Genomic DNA, 23,363 nt, shown 5'->3' with positions numbered 1-23,363 from the left:
CCAGGACCCCGCACAGCACTCAGCTTACAGTGGTGGCCATGTATGAAATGTTTTATTTCTTTGAATGTTAATGTCACCATAAAGAGGATGCGCAGAGGGGTCACAGTTACATCAGCCAGGTAGAGAGTACATTTGTGTTTGGGCAGCGTTGCCCTAGGAAGTCATTTTTGAAGGGCCAGTTTACTTTGATGGAACTCATGATATTAATGGCATGTCTCCTGAATATTCATCTGGCCTGGGCTGACTTTTTGCCCCATGTGAGAGTTACTGCCCATTTGGGGAAGGCTCGTGATGAGCCCTTGCGGCGTTTCGAACGCACAGTAGCACCTCCATGTTACTATGTCTGTGACGCAAAGAAGAAACTGAGATTCAGCCAGGTCACTTCAGCGCACCACACACATAACCCAGATGTTAAGTGAGGACAGGAATGAAGGTCCAGTCCTGTCCATCAGCAGCACATGCCATTTGTTCTACACCAAAGACAGAAGCCTGTGCTGTGAGCATAAAATCCCCTCAGACTCAGGCACTGGTCGGAGATGGTCGTAACGTGTTCAGAATGCACTGGTGTGTTTTGTGAGAAATGAAGAGCAGGTGAGGTATTCAGATGATCCAGCAGAGGGCAGGGGTGTCTGCTTCCTTCATCTGTTCTTAGACTATGAATTCATGGAAATGTGACATTTGCTCAGCCAGGCACGGTTTGTCAGGGCTGGAACGCGGCCCAGAGCCGATGCGCCTTGCAAATACTTCCAATCCGTCCTGTGTGCCCCCCCCAGCCGTTGCGTTTGCATGGTGTCTTGCCTGCTCCTTCACCCAGCCCCCAGCCCCTCCTCTTCTTCATCGGACGCCATTTACCTGGAGTGGGGGTAGGGGTGGCAGTGCCCTTCCTTCCCTGGAATCTCTCGACCATCGTCCAACTTTGAGGGGGCCGGGATGTCCGCGGGGACTCGGCCCATACCTGGGCCCATACCTGCTCCTTTAAATCACAGGCTTTTAGGAGAAAGCGCAGCCCTCTGGGGACCAGCGGCAGGCCCTGACCCTGCAGGCCTGGAAATGCTCGGCTGACAGCTGCTCTGCTCAGGTCAAATGCCCAACTCCTAGCTTGACTCAGAAGAAGCTTTCGTAGGTGTCAGGGACAAGTGTCCAAACACCAGAAACATCTGGGTTTGCCTGCCCTTCGTTTGTGAAAAACAGGGCAGCCTTTTAATTACAAATGAGGAAGTTACGTTTGCAAAGCAAGAGCTGTGAAGGACTCCCCCCCCCCACCCTGCAGCCAGACCGCCCCCCCTCCCAGCCCAGCTCCAGGGGCGTGCATCAATCAAATCAGAAGCAGCTCAGACTCAATTTCACACTCGCTGATTGCCAAATTTCTGTTCATTTATTATGAGTCCTCTTAAGCTCTAGGCCAGGGCGGTCCAGCTTAACTCCACTGCGAAAACCACTGGAGACTTGGATGGTTTTCCAGTAGGTAGCCAAGGGAAAAACCATTAAAGTTGAGAACGTGATACCCCACCAACACTTGAGATACGTCCTCCCTCCCTCCAAGTGGTCCCGTACAAGACCCCTGTCTGTGTGAAGCGAGAAGCCTCAGGGTCAGCTGTGACCTGAGCTGGTTCCATGGACCCTGTGGCCAGGGGTTCTGTCATTGCCATTCTTTCTGTTCCTCTGCTGACTGTGAAGGTCTGACCGTTCCCATCTCGAATAGTGCTGGAGTTCTCATGATTCGGGCACGCGTGGCCCAGGGCTCCTAGATGGGACCCTGCAGCATGTACAGAAATTGCACCCCACCCCACCCCACAGGGCGCCGTGGGAAACCTAGGGGGGCACAGTAGAACTTTCAAAGGGCTCCAAGGAGGAGGAGGAGGGGGAGGAGGGAAAGGAGGAGAGGGGAGGAAGATGGGGAGGGAGAGGAGGAGGGGGAGGAAGAGGAGGAGAAGGAGAAGGGGGAGAAGGAGGAGGAGAAGAAGGAGGGAGGAGGAGGTGGAGGAAGAGGAGGAGGAGGAGGAGGAGGAGGAGGAGGAGGGGGAAACCACCATTGTGTATCAAATAAAACGGCCTCGTTGCCAACCGCCTGCCGGAGCATCAGTCCAGACAACCAGCCAGGATAGCCTGAGGCAGTAACAGAAAAACCCTCACTTCTCAGAATGGCTTCCTACCCAACCCTTGACGCTCTTCCCAGTCCAGCTTCCCCCACTTCCAACCGAAGCTGAGGGCTATGGAGTGATTTCCAGCCCACCGCAACACGGCGGCCACACTGCCTTTCAGATGGCGCGTCCCCTGCGTCCTGTGGACGTGCGTCTCGGCACACACCAGGCATAGCAGGAGCACGGGGTCCCCGCTGGACCGCGGTGGGGGGTGCTGCGGTGGCACGGGGTCCCCGCTGGACCCCGGTGGGAGGCGCTGCGGTGGGTGGCGCTGGGCCATCCTGTGACCAAGCTGCCGACTGCCCGGAAGCGGGCTCCTCCACGCTCCCACATGGCTGTGGTGCACACATTCTTCTCCTGAGCGTGGTCTGAGTGTCTCAGGGAGGGGAACCCGTACACCTTCCTAGCCGTTTGTTTTGCTGCGTGTGGGGCGGGGGGTGCAGCGAGTCCTTGAGTCTCTGTAACCTTCTGAATTGTTGCTTTCTGCCTCAGCCTCTTCTGCAAACTTGCTGCTCTTGTTAGACACAGGATTTCCCTCTTTGGTAAGTGAATGCGGCTGAATGCACCTCTCCTTCCCGTCACTGTCCTGAACTTGCTTTACCTGTGGTTCTCTCAGACCGCCCGAGTCCTGGACTAAAGTGTTTCCTAATTTACCATAGGTCAGGATGAACACTGTCCATGCATTTCCCGCTCAGTTTCCCCCACTGATATTAAGTGCCTCTAATGCCTCCATGAAGCCATGGCTGAATCAGAATAAGGCCACACGGGTCCCTCACCAGCGCCTGGCACTGTGCATGTGGGGGTTCGCTGCTCTGGCTGTGTGTGTGCACTAGCACAGGTCTAGTGGCTGCGCATGTGGGCATTAGCTGCTCTGGCTGTGTGTGTGCACTAGCACAGGCCCAGTGGCTGTGCGTGTGGGCGTTAGCTGCTCTGGCTGTGGTGTGTGTGCACTAGCACAGGCCCAGTGGCTGCGCATGTGGGCATTAGCTGCTCTGGCTGTGGTGTGTGTGCACTAGCACAGGTCTAGTGGCTGTGCATGTGGGCATTAGCTGCTCTGGCTGTGTGTGTGCACTAGCACAGGCCCAGTGGCTGCGCATGTGGGCATTAGCTGCTCTGGCTGTGGTGTGTGTGCACTAGCACAGGCCCAGTGGCTGTGCATGTGGGGGTTAGCTGCTCTGGCTGTGTGTGTGCACTAGCACAGGTCCAGTGGCTGTGCATGTGGGCATTAGCTGCTCTGGCTGTGGTGTGTGTGCACTAGCACAGGTCCAGTGGCTGTGCATGTGGGGGTTAGCTGCTCTGGCTGTGGTGTGTGTGCACTAGCACAGGTCCAGTGGCTGTGCATGTGGGGGTTAGCTGCTCTGGCTGTGTGTGTGCACTAGCACAGACCCAGTGGCTGCGGGTCACAGACAGTGCTTCTCATTCCAGGAAGCGACGCTTCTACAATGGTCAGCTGTCTCCACATCTTAGCGCAGACACTTGACACAAGGTAAGTCTGTGGGTTTGTAGTAGGCCCTCAGGACGCCCTCTCTGATCCTCACAGAAGGATGAGCCTGACCCCGGAAGCCAGCACACTGTTCCTCCCGGTTTCTACCTTGCAGCAGCACGGCCATGCCGCTTTCCGGATGCTGAGGGCTGAGCCTTAGCTCAGTCTTTATCTTCTCTTACTGGGAAATTTGTCTTTCTGAAGGAAATATGTATAATGTGGCAACATGCCACACCATACCCAATTCTCTACACACACACAGAGGGGCTTTGATGAACAGTGCAGCCACAGGGATTCTGAGAGAGAGGAAGGGCATCACTCTGGATTCACCGCACCAGCCAGGAGCAGCAGAGAGCTCTGACCGAGAGGATGGAGACAGGACGGGAGGATCCAGACAGGACGGGAGGATCCAGACAGGATGGGAGGATGGAGACAGGACGGGAGGATGGAGACAGGACGGGAGGATGGAGACAGGACGGGAGGATCCAGACAGGACGGGAGGATCCAGACAGGACGGAGGGTGTGAATTTGATCAGGGTCCATCATATGCAGGAAGGGAAGCATCACAGTTAAACTACTTTGTGCAACTAATCTATGCTAACAAAAGATAAAAGGTCAGAAAAAGCTAGTCACACTTCCTGAGTCATTCCAGTAATCCCAACACTGGGAAAATGGACTGCAAAGCCAGAAGGAAAGAAAGGAGGGGAGGGGAGAGGAGAGGGGAGGGGAGAGGAAGGAGGGGGGAGAGGAGGAGAAGGGAGGGGAGAGGAGAGGGGAGGGGAGAGGAGAGGGGAGGGGAAGGAGGGGGAGAGGAGGAGAGGGGAGAGGAGAGGGGAGGGGAGAGGGCAGGGGAGGGGAAGGAGGGGAGAAGAGAGGGCAAGGGAGGGGAGGAGAGGAGGAGAGGGGAGGGGGGAGAGGAGAGGGGAAGGGAGAGGGCAAGGGAGGGAAAGGAGGGGGGAGAGGAGGAGAGGGGAGGGGAGGGGGAGAGGAGGAGAGGGGAGGGGAGGGGGAGAGAGGGGAGGGGAGGGAAGGAGAGGTGGGAAGAGAGGAGGGGAGGGAGATGAGAGGAGGGGAGGGGGGAGAGGAGAGGGGAGAGGAGAGGGCAGGGGAGGGGAAGGAGGGGGAGAGGAAGGGAGGGGAGGGGGGAGAGGAGGGGAGGGGAGAGGGCAGGGGAGGGGAGGAGAGGAGGAGAGGGGAGGGGAGGGGAGAGGGCAGGGGAGAGGAAGGAGGGGAGGAGAGAGGGCAAGGGAGGGGAGGAGAGGAGGAGAGGGGAGGGGAGGGGGGAAAGGAGAGGGGAGGGGAGAGGGCAAGGGAGGGGAAGGAGGGGGAGAGGAGGAGAGGGGAGGGGAGGGGGGGAGAGGAGGGGAGAAGGGAGGGGAGGGGAGGGAGACGAGAGGAGGGGAGGGGAGGAGAGGGCAGGGGAGGGGAAGGAGGGGAGGAGAGAGGGCAAGGGAGGGGAGGAGAGGAGGAGAGGGGAGGGGAGGGGGGAGAGGAGAGGGGGGAAGAGGAGAGGGGAGGGGAGAGGGGAAGGAGGGGGAGAGGAGGAGAGGGGAGGGGAGAGGGCAAGGGAGGGGAGGAGAGGAGGAGAGGAAGAGAGGGGAGGGGAGGGGGGAGAGGAGAGGGGAGGGGAGAGGAGAGGGAGGGAGAGGAGAGGAGGTTGGCTATAGGCAGGCTGGCCGAGGTCTGAGGGAATAGACAGACAGATGAACAGGGAAGGAAGTCTTACTCAAAATATGTAAATTCTAGCTGCATTGATGTAAGTGATTTTTAAAAACAAGTTGTGAAAAGAAGTGTCAAGGGAGCTTTCTTTTTTTTTTTTTTTTTTGTCGGTCGTGGGACTTGAGCTCTGGGCCTGGGCGCTGTCCCTCAGCTCTTCAGCTCAAGGCCAGCGCTCTACCACTTGAGCTACAACGCCACTTCTGGTTTTCTGGTGGTTTATTGGAGATAGGAGTCTCACGGTCTCTCCTGCCCGGGCTGGCTTTGAACCGCGATCCTCAGATCTCAGCCTCCTGAGTAGCTAGGATTACAGGTGTGAGCCACCAGCGCCCGGCTAAGGGAGCTTTCTTTCACACGTTCACTAAAGAGGCCTTTGTCAAAACCAGGAGAAAGCAAAGCTCCTCGAAGCCATTGCGGAAGAGACACTAGCCTCAGATGAAAACCTCCAACAAACGGATAGCTATTTAAAAAGGGGGTGGTAAAAAAGGAGTAAGACTCTTTAAAAGAGATGTTAGGGATTTTATGACCTTGTTTTTGAGAGAAACAAACAACACACTATGCACATGTGCGGATGGGGTCAGTCATTCCAGACCCCACAGCCCCTTACGGTTCAGAGGAAGAATCTTTACACCAAGAAGCTAGGCATGATGGCACAAGCCTGCCATCCCAGACACTTGAGACCATCAGAGTGCAGGTTCAAGGCCAACCCTGGAAGAGTTAGCAAGACCTTCTGTCAACACCAAAACACAGGAGACTGGCAGAGTTCTCGCCTAGAATACACCATGCAGAAAAAGCTTCGAGGGTTCGCTTTTCTTTTCCAAAAAACCATGTTCAGAAATCATCCTCAAGGAAACATAGTCTGTGAATATTTACCCACAGGCAGCAAGACCCACTGACTCTTTGTAGTCTCCTGGTGGCTCAGATGATTATCAGGAAAATTCTGTAGATGAAGAAGTCTGTCATCTAGTGTGGAAATATAGGGAGTTAGCCGGGTGCTGGTGGCTCACGCCTGTCATCCTAGCTACTCAGGAGGCTGAGATCTGAGGATTGCAGTTCAAAGCCAGCCCAGGCAGGAAAGGCCATGAGACTCTTACCTCCAATAAACCACCAGAAAACCAGAAGTGGCGCTGTGGCCACTTCTGTGGTTGGGCGCTCACCTTGAGCTGAAGAACTGAGGGACAGCGCCCAGGCCCAGAGTTCAAGCCCCACAACTGACGAGAGAGAGAGAGAGAGAGAGAGAGAGAGAGAGAGAGAGAGAGAGAGAGAGAGAGAGAGAGAGAGAGAGAGAGAGAGAGAGAGAGAGAGGGAGGGAGGGAGGGAGGGAAAGGAAGAAAGAAAGAGAAAGAGAGAGAAAGGAAGAAGGGAAGCTACAGGTGCCGTGTAGGTTTTGTTCCAATTCTAAGTGCTGTAAGAATATAATGAAGGACTCAGATACTCGTAGCTCAACTCCCTCCCCATGAGACACAGTTGAATTTTCCTCCCTCCCCGAGTGGTCTAATAAAGTTTTATAACACTGCTTAAAAGGGACCAGCTGACCCTTCCTCCCCTCTTCCTCCAACCGAAGAGTTCCTTGCAAACTGACAGACCCACTGTACTTCCTTCCTTGCCCTCCACGCGGCCGGGCCTCACAGGAGACCAGCCAGGGCCCTTGCGGAGGGTCTGACCCCACAGAGAGCTGTGGGAAGCCCACCTCCTGTCCTCGCAGCTAGGTATTTACAAAAGACTGCAGCCGCTGCCCATTCTCCAGGCCATGGGACCAGTGTCCATCTTGTTCTAGATCGCCGTTTACAGATCCTGTGGAGCTAAGTGATGATTCCCCCAGCCCGAGTGGCTTTGAACGTTCCCTCCCTGTGGGATGTGGTCCAGGTTTCCCCCTTCTCCGCACACAGCATCTCCAGGGGTTAGAGCATCAAACGTCCGCCCAGGTGCACCGCAAGTCACCACTTTCAAGAAGGTTGCTGGCCAAAATGCAGAGCCTGCCTCCGACTTTGACCATCATGTGTTTGCTCGTAGGACTGTCGTGAAGTCTGGCTCAGAGCCCGTGAAGGCTGGCTTGCGGGCGTTCTTTGAGAATGCCGCCGAGGACTTGGAGAGGACTTCGGAAAACCTGAAGCTGGGGAAGTTCACCCACTCCAGAACCCAGATCAAAGGCGTCTCTCAGAACATTAACTACACCACGGTGGCCCTGCTACCCATCCTGACGTCCATCTTTGAGCACATGGCCCAGCACCAGTTCGGAGTGGATCTGCTCTGTGAGTCTCCTGCTATTGGTCAGGAATTGCTCTGCACAAAGCCACAGACGTCTGGCGAGAGCCAGGCTCTTGCATTGGACGTGAGGGCAGAGTGGAAAAATAATTCCATACATTTTTTTCTTCTTAGATTTAAGAAAAATGAGGTAATGAACCTCTGCAGGGGAAGAATTCCTTCATTTGAGAGCATAATATTTACTTACACCCCAATTTCCTATCTGCTAGCCTAGCTCTCAGCTGTTAGGCTTCTATTTAATTTGAAAGGTTATCTTTGTAACACAGCCTGAGATGTTGGCCAAAATGCAGAGTATTTTGCTCCTGGGGCTTTCCATTGGTCCTGTTAAGAAGCCTTAATTTATTCATTGGTATCAGAAGCAAAGGAGAGCTATGCACACTTCATTTTCCAAGCTTTAGAAGACCAAGCTGGTCGGTTTCATTTGAAACCACGCAGGTAACGCATCACCAGCTTCAGTTCTACCTGTTAAGTGTTGGTATGTGATTAAATTCGGCTGAACTTGCCAGTGACTCAGGCTGTATCTCCCACAACCCTGAATGGCTGAAAATCAGTCATTCACGTGGGTAGGAGTTCATGGAAACAAGGCAGTTCCTTGATTGAAAATAAAACATTAAGTGAGTTCTGCTTGTATTAAGGTCATCCTAGACTGAGTACGAGTCCTGGACAGAACCGGGGCTTGCGGCCTGTCTGTTTAACCCGTGTGTTCCTTCCCTTAGGAAGCAGTGGTGCGCCCAGCTGCACTTGAACCTCCTTTGGAAAGACACAGCAGTGAATTTGGGGTGGGCAGACTTGAGGGCCTTTGTTTTATCTCTGAAGAAGGCAAGGCGCCTATGCATTTCTCCTTAGAAAATGAGCAAAAGGCTTTATCAAAATGGCTTCTGAATTCCTTTTTCTAAAGGAAGAAGAATGACACTTGATAACGTTTGGCCCTCATACCTCTCTGTGTTGGAGGGAGTCCATGACCATTTGAAGGCTTGGTGGGCCAAGCAGTTCCTTTCCCAGGAAGGTCTGTGCGCCTCATCCCAAGCCCAGGAAGGCGGTGCCCCTCGGCGCCCCCCAGCAAGCTGGCATGGCTGCAAAGGCTCCCTTCGCTTAGAAGGAGAGCGCGCTTCTCAAGCCGGGCGCTGGTGGCTCACGCCTGTAATCCTAGCTACTCAGGAGGCTGAGATCTGAGGATCGCGGTTCAAAGCCAGCCTGGGCAGGAGAGACCGTGAGACTCCTATCTCCAATAAACCACCAGAAAACCGGAAGTGGCGCTGTAGCTCAAGTGGTAGAGTGCTGGCCTTGAGCTGAAGAGCTGAGGGACAGCGCCCAGGCCCAGAGTTCAAGCCCCACAACCGACAAAAAAAAAAAGAAGGAGAGCGCGCTTCTCGTGCCGATGCCTTTCCCTTCGTGGACTGTCCCGTGTGCATCTGGGCCAGGATGCATGTGATGAGGACGTCTCTGCTCTGTTTCAGTGAGCGACGTGCAGATTTCATGCTACCGCATACTATGTAGCCTCTATTCCCTCGGCACCGGAAGAAACATCTATGTTGAGAGGTAATTGGCAAACGAGAGATGAACACGTTGGGGGGGGGGCGGGGGGGATGTTACCCGGGATTTTTTAAACATTTAATAGCATCTTGTCCGCGCAGCAAAACCAGACTGTTCAGTGGTGTGGAAGGATGGGTGTTGAGCCTTGGGGAGGCGTATCTGGTAGTGGCAGGAAGCGTAGTCAGGTGCTGAGATGCGTGGCGTGGGTGGGGGAAGCCTGGCGTGCGCGTGGCCAGACAGAAGCCTGTGCTTGTCACCAAGACTGTGAAGACGCGTCTGGTCTCCCAGGCCCAGCCTCCCGCGGGAAGGCGCTGCAGAAGGTCGCGTGGCCCACGCTTCGGGACCGTGGGTCCTGCCCGCGCCCCGCTGTCAGGTTAGCTAGCTTTGAGCAAGTGCGTGCTTCAGAAGCAGAAACGCTGCTCACTAGTCTCGAGTCCTTGCAGAAGCGCTTGGTTTACAGCTTTGTCCTCCTAATCTTCCCGCACAGGAGAGGCCTGGCTCTCCCTGGCTCTTCAGCATCAAATGCCAGGTGTTGTGTTGTTCTGTCTAAATCCAGGGCTGAGATTGGAAGGATAAAACTCTGGCCTGAGTTTTATCCTTAAAAGACTTTATCTTTCTTTTTTTCCCCCCTTTCACACATGAAAGGATAAAAGAATTCAATCTATGCTTTACTTAATCTAATCTACTTTGGGGGTCTGCTCTGTTGATGGTGCTTTTATCAGACCACCTAACAATAAACCTTTATTTTGTGATAAAGCGTACATCAATTCAAATTGCAGTGTCTCCATAAAGCAGAAAGAGACTTGATCTCCTTTTAGAACTAAAGAACTCATTGATTGGAGTGATGAGCTGGTAATGAGACTCTCAGTACTGCAGGAGGAGAAGCAGGGGAGGAGGGAGCTCAGTTGATCCTCCGCGCCCCCCCAGCACCGCCCCTCCAGGCGGCAGCCAGCTCCACGGGATTTGCCGGCTGGCTTATGTTTGCAGTCCTGGGGTTGGGCCTGACTTTGCAGTCTGTGTTCTGCCTGAACCACACGTTCAGCCCTCCAGACCTGTTATCATTGGTTATTTGTAGAATATAGTGCTGCCTCCCACCAGGGAGAATATCTGAGCCTCGATTTACCAGCTTTTAGAAACGGTGAAGTCACTGGTGTAACAGTCGGTGCCACCGTACCCAGCCTCCTTCTGTAGCATTGGTCTTACCACTTTTCTCCGCTGGCTGGCCTAGAACCATGAGCCGGTCTCTCATTCCAGCCTTCCTTGTAGCTCAGAATTTACAGGTACACACCACTGAACCCAGCTATGGCTGAAGAAGGAGGTTTGTGAGCTTTTCTGCCCTACTTAGCCTCGAACCATTAGCTTTCCATTCTTGGCATCTCAAGCAGCTAGGATTATAGGCCTGAGCCATTAGCACCTGGCTGAAATTTTCATTTAATTATGTCCTTTTTGGTAGGTTCATGTTCATAAAATACAAGACGTCACCATGTCCCCAGAGCCTGGGCCTGGGCCTTGGCCGCTGGACGCCCCCGGAGGGCATGCTAGACCCACGCTATGTCAGGGTCTCCTTCTGTCTTGTTTCTAATGTGTTGGTCAGGAAGAGAAGTTACGAGTAATAAGCCCATCCTTGCTCGGCCACTGTTCACTGGATTTTCCTTAACTACTAAGTATCTATTGGATTGCAAGAGATGTGTGGTCCAACTAGAGCTTGAGTGTGTGTTGTAGTTAGAAATGCTGCCAGTCGCCTGGTGACGGATGGAGTTTGAAGAGGAGGAGGAGTCACTGAAACCCGCATTTCTTTTTAAATGTTTTTGTAATTGAGGCAATCATGCAAATGATGGTAATGACTAGTGAGGTTTTCAGATAGAATTTCTGAGAAGGGTAAAGGCTTTTGTGCATTTAATCATGCAGAATACTTGCATAATTTAACATGAAGAGTCTTTGAGAAATGTAGAGACTTGAAGGATTTTTTTTTTTTTTTTGCCAGTCATGAGCTTGAACTCTGGGCCTGGGTGCTGTCCCTCAGCTCTTCAGCTCAAGGCTAGCGCGCTACCACTTGAGCCACAGCGCCACTTCCAGCTTTTTCTGTTTGTGTGGTGCTGAGGAATCAAACCCAGGGCCTCATGCATGCAAGGCAAGCGCTCTACCACTGAACCACCTTCCCAGCCCTTGATAGGATTTTGTTCCGGAAAAATAACTTAGAACTGGATTACTTAAAACATCTAATCTCAGTTTTTATTTTTCATGAATACTGTGTTTTCTCCTTCATGCTGCAATATATGTATTCATTCTATTTTCTGCCTGGCTCCTGATCAATGGTTTCTGATCAAACACTACGCATGCACCCCTGTAAAGGTACTTCTCGCTAGGACTGTGTATTCTCCTCTGCTACATGTTATCTTCTTTAGCATCTTTTGAATACACATGATAGAATTTTCAAAATTACAAACACCATATATGTGTGAGACATTAATATTTTCACTGAGATTGCTTGTTCCTGACAGCAAACCCCATTGAGATCCATGGGGTTAATTTGAGAGGTTAATAAATTAGGAAGTAAAACATACTGAGAATAGAAATTAAACCCCTTTCAATCTGTCACCACCTATCTATTATGTATAACAAAGTGCTAAGTGGTAACAACTAAATAAAAGCAAATCGTTTTCATATCCACTGACGAACTTCAAGTCAGTCTGGGTTTTGGGTTGCTGTGGAGTGGTCTTCCAGCCCCTCCCTGCCTGGAGGTTTGGCCCGGCTTGCTGTGCCCCAGATGGTGCTAGTCACTGGAGACGTAGCATCTTAGCAGCTTTGCCAGTTCAGTCTTTGCTTAGGTCTGGGGCTGAGGTCATTCAGCATCCTGAAGCATTACTTTTACAGACTATTTTAGCATGTAGACCTGGAGATGTGTTGTTTATCTTTCTTGGCTGAACAGCTAATTAGCATGATTGTGTACTCCAGACTAGAAAATGTCCTGTGGGTGAACTGGTGAGGCTCAGACTCTGCAGTAATTAATATCAGGGCGGACAGGGTCAGTCCCTGAGCGTGCAGCCCAGGAGAAATGGGACTTCTTAGCTGTCTTCTGAATAACTTCACAGACCCACTTTTATGAGATCGTGACTTTCATTTTGGTAAAAGAGAAAGGAGGAGATGGATTAATTTTTCACCAAAGCAATTCAGAAGAGTGTCCTAGACCCACCTCGTGCCAACTAAAATTTGCTGTCAGACTTGAAATCGTACCCCGATTGCCTCCAATAAAAAGAGAAGAGTACAGCATGGTGCTTCTGTTGGCACCCACAGTGAGACTTAACAGAAGCAGCCCTGTGCACACACAGGTCTGACGTGGAAGGGCTTCCGTGTCTTCCCATCACTGAGGTCTCCGGCCATGTGCCCAGGGGGGGCCCATGAAGCCCTGGCTCGAGGCCTGTCCACCATCTTGAGCATAGCTAGAAGAGGAAACAGCAGGTGGCAGTCCTGGTGAATCACACTTACAACTCTCGCTACTCGAGAGGCTGAGATGGTTGGGATCTCTGATGCCAACCTGGGCAGGAAAACATCCATGAGACCCTTTCACACTGGTGAGCACCTGTCACCCGAGCTCTGGGGAAGCCTCGTGCTTGGGCCCAGACTCATGCCTGGCTAAGGAGGTGAGACCGGGAAATAAAAGGTCCAAAGCACGGCTCCGTGGGAAGCACAAGGCCCTGAGCCCAGCCCGGTTGGAATAGAAACCCTGGTTTTATGGTGTTTGCTTGTTTTACAAAGAGACTTAGAAGCAGGAGTTATTCAAGGTAGAAAAACTGATCTTTTTAAAGGGGAAGGAGAGGAATGCTATATATTAGAACTTTCCTCTTGAAATCTACAAATACCCTTTCACACCGTTTTTGTTTTCTGTGTTAAGGCCGGTCTTTTATTCCGTACCTTGTTAACACTTGGACGTCTTACCAGCTGTTCCCACTAGTGGTCCGGTCTCCATCTGCAGGAGAGGACAGACTCACAGAAATTGCACAGACAGTGCCAGAGCGTTCTCAGATCAAGGAGGGTCAGAGTGCACTGGGTACCAGCAGAACATGTTCTCTGAGGTGGCTGGGGAAGGACACAGCCAACGGTGTGTCACAACACCCGAGCCGGTAAGAGCTAGGCTCCAGCTCAGCCACCAATATCCAGGAAGGAAGCAGAGGAGACATGTCCACACAGCCTCCTGGAGCCTCAGGGCCCCGGGAATACATCTCCAGGAAATGCTCGACAAAGGGACCACGTCCCTGGAAAGGGGCCTGGCCAGCCAGTGCATGAGGCCGAGGGCCAGACAGCGCAGGCGCCCTTCTAAATGGACTTCTTTGTTTCCAGGCAACGTCCTGCCCTCGGAGAATGTCTGGCTTCCCTGGCAGCCGCAGTGCCTGTGGCCTTCCTGGAGCCCACCCTGAATCGCTACAATCCCCTCTCGGTCTTCAACACCAAAACTCCCAGGGAGAGATCTAGTAAGTGTCTTCCCACGGAGCCCACCAGCCTGTCCCAGGGCTGAGAGGCCAGCGGGCTGGGAGGCGGCGTGGGTGGGAGCAGCAGTCCTGGAGCAGGGTGGTTCCACTCCTGAGCGCCGCAGCTCAGTCAGTCAGAGACTGGACCGATATCCCACCATCTCACAACAGAGATGCGCGAGCACAAGACCTGGCTGGCACTAGGCTTGGATTCCGCATCTATGAAACGAGGAGTTGGTATCTCTGGCTTCTAACTCCCTTCCCTCCTAAGACCTCACGTCTCTGGTCTGGTTGGGGTCCGCGGATCTCTTCTGCACGTGGAAATGCTGTTATGCAGCTGTTGCTGCGGTGTTGGCATCAGAAGGGGCATGGCCACATGGACGGCCTGACTGCCGTCTGCAAGTAGAGACTGTCAGAGGTGCTGCCCACACAGACACAACAGAAAGCACTAAAGCTCAGAGAAACTATTCAAGAAAGGGATGTTCTTCTTTCTTTCTTTTTTGTTCGTTGTGGGGCCTGCACTCAGGGTCTGGGCACTGTCCTTGAGCTATTTTCTCAAGGTTAGTGCTCTGCCACCCTACCAGACTAGTCGCTCGCGGGGCTTTAGCAACGCCTTGTTCTCAGGTCCTCGTTCCAAAGCTGCCATGAGCCCCTGGGAGAGAAGATTGTGACCGAGGGCTGCCGGGAAGTTTCTTTGTCACTACGGCACTTTTTATCTAAGGAAGGAGGAGGGAAACCTTGCTCCAATTCCTTCCCATCAGAAGAACACGCTGCCCCCAGAAGTCACCACAGGCACAGTTTAGATGAGGCTGGTAATAAAATCACTTCTGTACTGGAGCACGGTGAGACCAATGTTCTCAGAGCAGGTCAGGAGAGACACATTGGCACAGCATCACGGCTTTCCAGAGTCCCCGGAGAAGTCTGTAAGCTCAGCTCTCTCCACCCACTCAGATCACCTCACTTTCTTCTCTCTCTAACACTAGCAAAAGTTCAGATTTTCCGACCTTTTCTCTGCTGGCTCTTGACTCCAAGTGAGGCACCACTAACGCGAAAGGTCCCAGAGCAGGCTTTGGGGTGGCTGAGCAATGGCGGAGACGGACGCGGGCAAACAAACACCAGCCGAGTCTTGCTCCCCACCTCGACAGGGACGCGGAGCCCATGGGTGATAGTCAGGGAGATGTGTGCATTTGTTCTGAGCCAACAGTGTCAAAATATACCACCAAGAAGCAATGTAAGCAGGTGCCGTGGCTCACACCTGTAACCATAGCAACTGAGGAGGATCTCCATGCAAGGCAGAAAAGTCCGTGAGGCTCCATCTCTAAGTAGACAGCAAAATTCCTGACTGGAGGGGTGGTTCAAGTGGTAGAACACCAGCCATGAGTAAGCAAGCTGAGTACAGGGCTGAGCTCAACCCTGGTATAGTGTGTGTGTGTGTGCGTGCGTGCATGTGTGTGCGTGTGTGTGCACACGCGCACACATGTACACACACACACCTTGTCTTTGTGTCACCACGGTATAGAACTGCACCTTTTCAGTTCACAGGGGTGCAGTAGACGAGGAGGAAGACCTGGACAGCTCTGGGGGAAGGGGCAGGGTCTCCGTCACCCTCCGTACCCATGGCTGGTTTGGGTTTTTTGGGGTTTTTTAAAGTTTGTTTTATATCCCTTTGCGCTGATTTAATAAGATGTTCATAAGTAAACAGTAAGTGCCAGTACTTGCATGCTGCCACAGAAGAAAGCAGCCAAGGCTGGGAGTGATGGGCTCAGGGTTCTCATCAGAGACACACAGGACTCCGGGTGCCGGAGACCAGACACAGGGGAACACGGGGCCCAGTGCTGGAGTCCCTGGAGCCTGCGCTTGTCACCTTGGGTTTGACTGTAAAGGGAGGGTCTGAGGCCTTTCAGGGCTGTGTGCGGGGTCTACAGGCTGCCCTGGGAGTGGCTGGTGGGCCCTGAGGGGCCACCGCCGGCAGAGCCGTGATCGACGACCGATTTATCCCGGTAATCTGTCACTTGGGCATCTGTGTCAATCACACGTGGTGCTTTGCCAGCAGTTACTCATGCCACTGTAGGAACCTGGGCACTTTGCTTATTTATCCAAAACTCAAGCAATGCCTGGAAGCGTGTTCATACTACTTCATGACAGTTATGCCAAGCAAGATAAATCCATGCTTGTGTGTGGAAGTGTCCAGAATATTGGGTTGCTGAAAGCTTCCTGTGCCGGCCAGCCCACTTAATACAGAGTCACCAGCCACCGAGCGGGGGCCCACTTCCGCACACACCCCCCCCCCCGGCACTGATGCTTCTCTTGGGTGAAGAGCTGCTGGGTGCAGCGGCAAGGACTTCAGAATGGATCTCAGTAGCACTTAAAGTCTAACGTGCATCTGAACCCCCGGAAGGCTTGATGCAGATCACTGAGCTTGGCGCTGGCGTCGGTGGCTCAGTGGCCTGGGAGGACACTGCTTGAGAACCAGCGTTCTAGAAGTCGAAAAGGCAGTGTGTTCTCACGACTCCCCCAGCAGCCTCTGGGCTGGCGGGACTCAGCCGAGCTGTTTTTCAGGTAACTGTGCAGTTCTTAGGCCGCACTGGAAGTACAAAACGCCTTCTGAATCACAAACGTTTGTTCCATGCAGGAACCCATTACCGTCTGTCTAAGTTGCTTTGAAAGGTTTTATCATGACTGCAGGGCACCAACCTCAAGAAACTTCATTCTTCTGAGGCAGGGAAAAGATCTACACCGATGTGCTGTCTGTGTGACATCGAAACAGACACATACCTCAGTTTTCTGTGTCATCTTACAGCCAATGATTCTAAACTCCAGCTGCTTCTGAGGCAGCTGGAAGGTTCTTTGTGCCAGGCTGCAAGGCTGAACGTTTGACTTCTGTCCTTATCTAATGACTCTGCAGGTACATATATAAAATTTCCCTATGTGTGAGTTTCTCCCCACATTCTGTCGGCCACGGCTGCTCTGCCACCGGGGGCATGATGCATTGCTCTCTGCAGACGACCAGCATTGGTGGTAAACCATGTCTGGCTGTATAATTCCTGTAAATCACAGCCGGGAGGCTTCGCCTGCCATGCTGACCCTCCTCTGGAGTTGTCTGGGTTGGTCCCGCGTGTGAGACATTCAGTTTCCACACACTGAACGCCCGGTGATAGCAGCAGAAAGTGCTGCGTGGCATCACACCTGCCGCGACCATCACTGCAGTGTCCCGAGTAGAACCACCACGGCGTCTGTCATCCCAGCCTAGGGAGGGAGCGAGCCTGTCATCGCAGGCCAGGGGGGCACAAACAGGGATCGCAGATCGGCTGATCGCAGATCGGCTGGCCAGGCGTGGGGCACATCCTAGCTCAAAAATAACCAACACAGACTCACAGAGTGGCTCAGGCGGCTGAGGGACTGTGTGAAGGTTTTCTAGCTTCTCTAAGCAAAACTGATAGGACCGAGGGCACCAAACTAAGACTCCGCCACTAAATGGCTGGTTGCTAGTCACTTTTCTTCTCCTGTCTCTCCAGTAAGAGATGCTCTAGGCCTGGGCAGGAGGCTTGCTGCACCCAGAGAAGCCTTCTGCGTGCCCCCTCATGGCGTGCTGGGCTGCTCTAATCTACGCCCAGGTGTGTTCACACCAGTGTGACACCTGGGAAAATGCGCTCTTTGGTGTAGTCTGTGCACTGGCCAGCGGTCCCAAACTGCCCCACCCTTCAAGGTGTCCTCGGGGTATGGAATAGGGAGAGGAAGAATGGGGAGGGGGAGGAAAGGCCGCCCACAGTGCCTTTGGATGACTGTGCCTTCCCTTCTGCCTCCTCTGGGTCAGTTCTGGGGTTGCCAGACATGGTGGAAGACATGTGTCCCGGCGTCCCCCCGCTGGAAGGCCTGATGGAGGAGATCGGCAGCCTGGCCGAGTCGGGCGCCCGGTACTCAGAGATGCCCCATGTCATTGAGGTGACCTTGCCCATGCTGTGCAGCTACCTGTCCTACTGGTGGGAGCAGGGCCCCGAGAGCCTGCCCCCAAGCGCCGGGCCCTGCTGCACCACCGTCACGTCCGAGCACCTCAGCCTCATCCTGGGCAACATCCTGAAAATCATCAACAACAACCTGGGCATCGACGAGGCTTCCTGGATGAAGCGCATTGCAGGTACGCACGCCTCTTCTCCCCGGGTGGCTGGATGCTTTCCGTCTCGGGCAGTCGCGTGGGGGGTGAGCGGCACCGCTCTCTCCTCCTGCCTCCCAGTCGCTTCACTGTAAGCGTGACTGACATGTTCCCCGAAGAGCTTCGTGGAGCCTTGCCCACGTGAGCCCTGCTGACCCAGGCCCCGCAAGTCTCCAGGAAGCCTTCTCGATCACTCCCTCCATGCTGGGAGCAGCACCGTACTTGCTCTTAGATGCAGTAATTATCCCTAATTTTGGATAAGTGCTTGCCACTTTGCAGCCCCTCCCGCCGGGGTCTTCCTGTCACTCTGCATTTGCATGTCGCTTTATGTTTTCTAGGACCGCCTGATGTAGGCGCATAGTAGGGGCACTTCCAGCCCTGTGTTTGTCTTTGTGCCCTTCTGTAATGGCTGGAATGGAGTAGGTGCTTAGTGTCACTAGCCAATGTTCTGTTTCTCAACCTTTAAAACATAACAAAGCACACGCTTGGGAAATGAATACCCTTCCCCCAGTCAGGAAACTGCAGATACTGAGCACCCTGTCTGTCCGACTGGCGTGTGGGATTCCGGTGCGAAGGCAGTCACAGCGCACCACACCTGTTCCTGTTCCATAAATGCCATCGCTAGGCTAGAGGCAGCTGTCAGCCCAACACTGAGAAATGTCCTTCCTGGGAAAACTGGTAGACTGAAGAAGAAAAGTTCCTAGCTCCTTTTGGTCTCACAAGTGAACTGAAATCAACATAGGAAACACTTTGGGTACCAGTGGCTATTGTAGGTTTCCGTGGACCTGAGTGAGCGGTGTGTGTGTTCTCTTCTTACTCATGAGCCTCGCAGAGGTGAAGGACATCTGGCCACAGGGCCGTGAGACCCGAGATGCTGTTCATGGCATCCACTGTATGGATAGCTGTATGCAGGCCTCCCATGGTTCCTGTGGCAGAACAAAGTGTTGTAGGCCATCATGCAGTGTGTTGAGGGATCACAGCCCCTGCTCCTCCCCCCAGGGAGGGGGGGTTGTCTCTGAGGGGCGCTGACGGGTACCAGACTTGAGCATCTCCCACAGGCAGGGCCAGACTGCACTCAGTCCAGGCCAGAGAACTTCTGGTAGCCAAGTCAGTTTTGTTTTGTTTTGTCGGTCGTGGGGCCTGAACTCTGGGCCTGGCGCTGTCCCTCAGCTCTTCAGCTCAAGGCTGGCGCTCTACCACTTGAGCCACAGCACCACTTTCGGCTTTTTCTACTTCTGTGGTGCTGAGGAATCGAACCCAGGGCCTTATGCATGCGAGGCGAGCACTGTACCACCGAGCCACCTTCCCAGCGCCCAAGTCCATTTTAAAAGTGCAGGGGTCCCTCACCTGCTGGAGTTACACCCCAGAGACCCCTCCCTGTGGGAGGTGGAAATCTGCACAATAGCCACCTTGGCCGGTCACCCCGCTACCCCGGGGTTCACGGAACGCTACTTTGCGGATTCTCACTACCGTGGGGTCTTTGGACTGTAACCCCCGTGATGGGTGAGGGATCATCTTTATGTATTGTTTTTCAACCCCAAGGTACAGTGAAGCCGTAGTAATGAGCCACGTTATAGCGAGGAACAGCTGCAATCCCAACCCCCGGGTCAGCTACGGCCATTCCGATTTGGGCCTCAGCTGAGCGGCACCGCAGTGCAGTCGGGAAGCCTCAGTTCTCAGCTAGTGCATGTCTCCAAAAGCCCTCTTAACCTTTTCTTGCGAAAACTACCTTTTTTGCGTGGAAGTGAAAAATAAAGAGAAATAAGATAAGAAAGTGACTAGAATGGGACCGTTTCTAATTGAAATGTCCTGAGCTAACGGCCAAGATGCCCATTCAAACATACATCAATCGTTCACACTGTTACTCATTTTATTTTTCCCTTTACTTACCATTAATCTGATTTTTATCATCAAAATATCCTATCCTGTTAATCTAGTTAATAATAGTGTAATCAATCAATATGTAATTAAAAGGGAATGAAAGGTAAGATAAGAGGTGTTTTTTTCTTGTTCTTTAAGAAAGGCCACCACCACCCAGGCACTGGTGGCTCATGCCTGTAATCCCAGCTACTCAGGAGGCTGAGGTCTGAGGATCACGGTTCAAACCCAGCCTGGGCAGGAAAGTCTGTGAGACTCCTATCTCCAATAAACCATTAGAAAACTGGAAGTGGCGCTGTGGCTCAAGGGTAGAGCGCTAGCCTTGAGCTGAAGAGCTGAGGGACAGCGCCCAGGACCAGAGTTCAAGCCCCAGGACCAACAAAAAAAAAAAAAGCCATTGTCAGCATACTGGTTTCCCTTTTTGGTGTCCCCTGTTGCCAGGCCTCTCTGTGTTCATTTTTCACTGATGTTGGCACTATGTCCCAGGGAAGCAAGCCTCCAGGGGATAGGTTGGCCAGGGTGATAGTTGCATTATTGTTCTTTTAACAGATTTTTCTATAAAATACCTGGAAAGCATAAATATGCGCATGTATACACACATATATAAACACAGACTTTATCTTTTGTGTTTGCCAATCCCTAATGGGCCTATTTGCATTTAACCATATAATGAAGAGAGTAATGTCAGTATTTGCACCTGATCAATGCTAAAGAAATTGAACTAAGCCTTCAGCTGGTAGCATCAGAATGTCATAATCATTCATAGTCATTCTTACAACTTTTTCACTAGTACATAGTAACTGGGCATGTTTATTGGTTGCAGTAGGACAGACATGTCAGCACCTCTAGCGGAGGAGAAGCGATCAGTCGAGGGTGGCCAGCAAATGCCTGGCCTGGGTAGCTCCAGGCCTGCCCTCGAGCAGCACAGGCCTGGTTCTTCTTAGTAAAAGACTTTCTTTGGAACTTAAGATCTAGCCAGCGGGCCAAAGCACACAGGAGCGTACTGTAAGGTGACGCCAGACAGGCGGTTCAGAAGAGGGGGCGCTGGCACGGGCCTGCGTGCAGGAGGAGGGGTTGGCGGGCCGGGAGTGGAACAGTGGCCCCCCCCACCGCAGCCCTGGGAGCCGGAGGGTCCCGGGATGGTGCCCACCGCAGCCCTGGGAGCCGGAGGGTCCCGGGATGGTGCCCACCGCAGCCCTGGGAGCCGGAGGGTCCCGGGACGGTGCCCACCACAGCCTGGGAACCGGAGGGTCCCGGGACGGTGCCCACCGCAGCCCTGGGAGCCGGAGGGTCCCGGGACGGTGCCCACCGTAGCCCTGGGAGCCGGAGGGTCCCGGGACGGTGCCCACCGCAGCCCTGGGAGCCGGAGGGTCCCGGGACGGTGCCCACCGCAGCCCTGGGAGCCGGAGGGTCCCGGGACGGTGCCCACCGCAGCCCTGGGAGCCGGAGGGTCCCGGGACGGTGCCCACCGCAGCCCTGGGAGCCGGAGGGTCCCGGGACGGTGCCCACCGCAGCCCTGCCTGCCAGCGCCCTGTGCTCACGGGCACCCGGTGAGGTAAGAGCCTTTGTCTGCACGTGCAGTGTACGCCCAGCCGATCATCAGCAAAGCCAGGCCGGACCTGCTCCGCAGCCACTTCATCCCCACCCTGGAGAAGCTGAAGAAGAAGGCCGTGAAGACGGTGCAGGAGGAGGAGCAGCTGCGAGCCGACGGCAAGGCGGACACGCAGGAGGCCGAGCTGCTCATCCTGGACGAGTTCTCCATCCTCTGCAGAGACCTCTACGCCTTCTACCCACTGCTGATCCGCTACGTGGACAACCACAGGTGCGGCAGCCCGGCCCGCTGCCCCTCCCGGGGCCTGTGGGCACGAATGGGAAGGAAGGCAGCCCAGTCCCCCTGCCCTCCCGGGCCCTGTGGGCACGAATGGGAAGGAGGGCAGCCCGGCCCCCCTGCCCTCCAGGGCCTGTGGGCACGAATGGGAAGAGGACAGCCTAGCCCCCCTGCCCCTCCTGGGCCCTGTGGGCACGAATGGAAAGGAGGGCAGGACACGGTGGCTGGCCAGACACAGCTGCTGCCCCACCCAGCCTCCCCACAACCCCAGCCTCCCCCTCCCAGCCTCCCTGCATCCCCCAGCCTCCCTGCACCCTCCTCCAGCCTCCCCACACACCCCAGCCTCCCCCCCAGCCTCCCCATACCACACCCCAGCCTCCCCGCACCCCCAGCCTCCCCACATCCCCCTCCAGCCTCCCCATACCCCCCAGCCTCCCCGCACCCTCCTCCAGCCTCCCCACACCCCCCAGCCTCCCCACACCCCCCAGCCTCCCCACACCACCCCCCAGCCTCCCTACACCCCCCAGCCTCCCCACACCACCCCCCAGCCTCCCTACACCCCCCAGCCTCCCCACACCTCCCAGCCTCCCCACACCACCCCCCAGCCTCCCTACACCCCCCAGCCTCCCCACACCCCCCAGCTTCCCCGCACCCTCCTCCAGCCTCCCCGCACCCCCCAGCCTCCCCACACCCCCTAGCCTCCCCACACCCCCCAGCTTCCCCCCCAGCCTCCCCGCACCCCCTAGCCTCCCCACACCCTCCAGCCTCCCCACAGCGCCCCTGTAATAGCTGGTGCAGGCCTCTGACCAGGGAGTCTGTGTGGACTGTGACCCACAGCCTTAGGAGCCACGTCAGAGGCAGCTTGCCAGCCAGGCCATGCACAGCGGACCATTCCTACCCCTCTGCCGCCCCGCACATTCACTCAGCTCCTATTCCTGGGTTGGGGCCGGCTCTGTTCTAGTGGGAAGAAGGAGTGAAATCACTGTCTGGTCTAGAAGCTTCCATCCTGGGAATAAGGGAGCATGAGCCATCAGCAAAGCCCACAGCAGATGATGTCTAGGGTGACAGGAGTCAGGCAGGATGGAGAAGGCGCTGAGCAGGGTGATTCTGAGAAAGGGACCCCTGAGCAGAGACGGCTCGTCACACCCTGTGAGGGTGAAAGGCCAACCCTCTCCGTCGGGGGCAGGAAATACAGCCGGACTAAGTTAGCATTCACGTTACAAAGAGCTGTACTTGTTTGAAGTCATTTTTTGAGTATATTTAGTATTTCAAAGTAAACATCTATAGATAGCTAGATACAGATAAAATGCGTTTACAGGCACACTGGAGACGGTTTTCTCACCTAGCTACAGGAAATGATACTCATCTTCACAAAAGGATCCCTGCTTTGAGGGTCATTTTAGTCATTTCCGATAGCATAATTACGTTAGCAGAAGGGAGAAGGAATCTGTCAGAGTTTAATATGCAAATAAAAATACAAGTAGAGTAAGGTTGCTACAGAAATAGATCTTTAATTGCATTCATCACTACTGATGATCGGGGACTCAAGACTGTGTAGGGTGTTTGACAGTTGCTAAATACGGCAATGTCAGAGCGTCTTTGAGATCATCATTAATTCATTCACCCTGCTCTCAGCTCTTCCTGAGTGTCATGGCCATGGAGCCTGGCTTAGAAACACATCCTTGCAGCGTGAGGGCCTTCAAGTCCTTCTGTACCTGTGCGGGTAGAAGCCGCGTTGGCACTCTAAATCGGAAAGAACAGAAACAAAGCGGTTAGGAGTTTGGGATTGGGATGTGATGGCCTGGGGCTGCTACCCCACCTGCAGTACTGACTTCTGACATTCATTTGCTAAGATCTTCCTTGAATCTTCTAGCAAAACTGTAAATGGTCCCTGGAGATCTTT

General features: G+C 54.0%; 1 protein-coding gene across 1 annotated transcript in view; it reads left to right on the top strand.

Annotated features, from left to right (window-relative positions):
• Ryr3 (ryanodine receptor 3) overlaps nt 1–23,363 on the top strand; it is a 348,483-nt gene that overhangs the window by 273,393 nt on the left and 51,727 nt on the right. The window contains exons 61-67 of the mRNA XM_070005709.1: nt 2,634–2,683; nt 3,567–3,627; nt 7,354–7,592; nt 9,063–9,144; nt 13,477–13,607; nt 17,419–17,739; nt 21,214–21,454. Of these exons, the coding sequence (XP_069861810.1) occupies nt 2,634–2,683; nt 3,567–3,627; nt 7,354–7,592; nt 9,063–9,144; nt 13,477–13,607; nt 17,419–17,739; nt 21,214–21,454 (1,125 nt within the window). The remainder of the gene's footprint in view (nt 1–2,633; nt 2,684–3,566; nt 3,628–7,353; nt 7,593–9,062; nt 9,145–13,476; nt 13,608–17,418; nt 17,740–21,213; nt 21,455–23,363) is intronic.

This window comes from Dipodomys merriami, unplaced genomic scaffold, assembly GCF_024711535.1.
Source record: "Dipodomys merriami isolate MVZ:Mamm:240054 unplaced genomic scaffold, mDipMer1.0.p SCAF_69, whole genome shotgun sequence".
Lineage (NCBI taxonomy): Eukaryota > Metazoa > Chordata > Mammalia > Rodentia > Heteromyidae > Dipodomys > Dipodomys merriami.
This window is presented reverse-complemented; position numbering and strand designations above follow the sequence as displayed.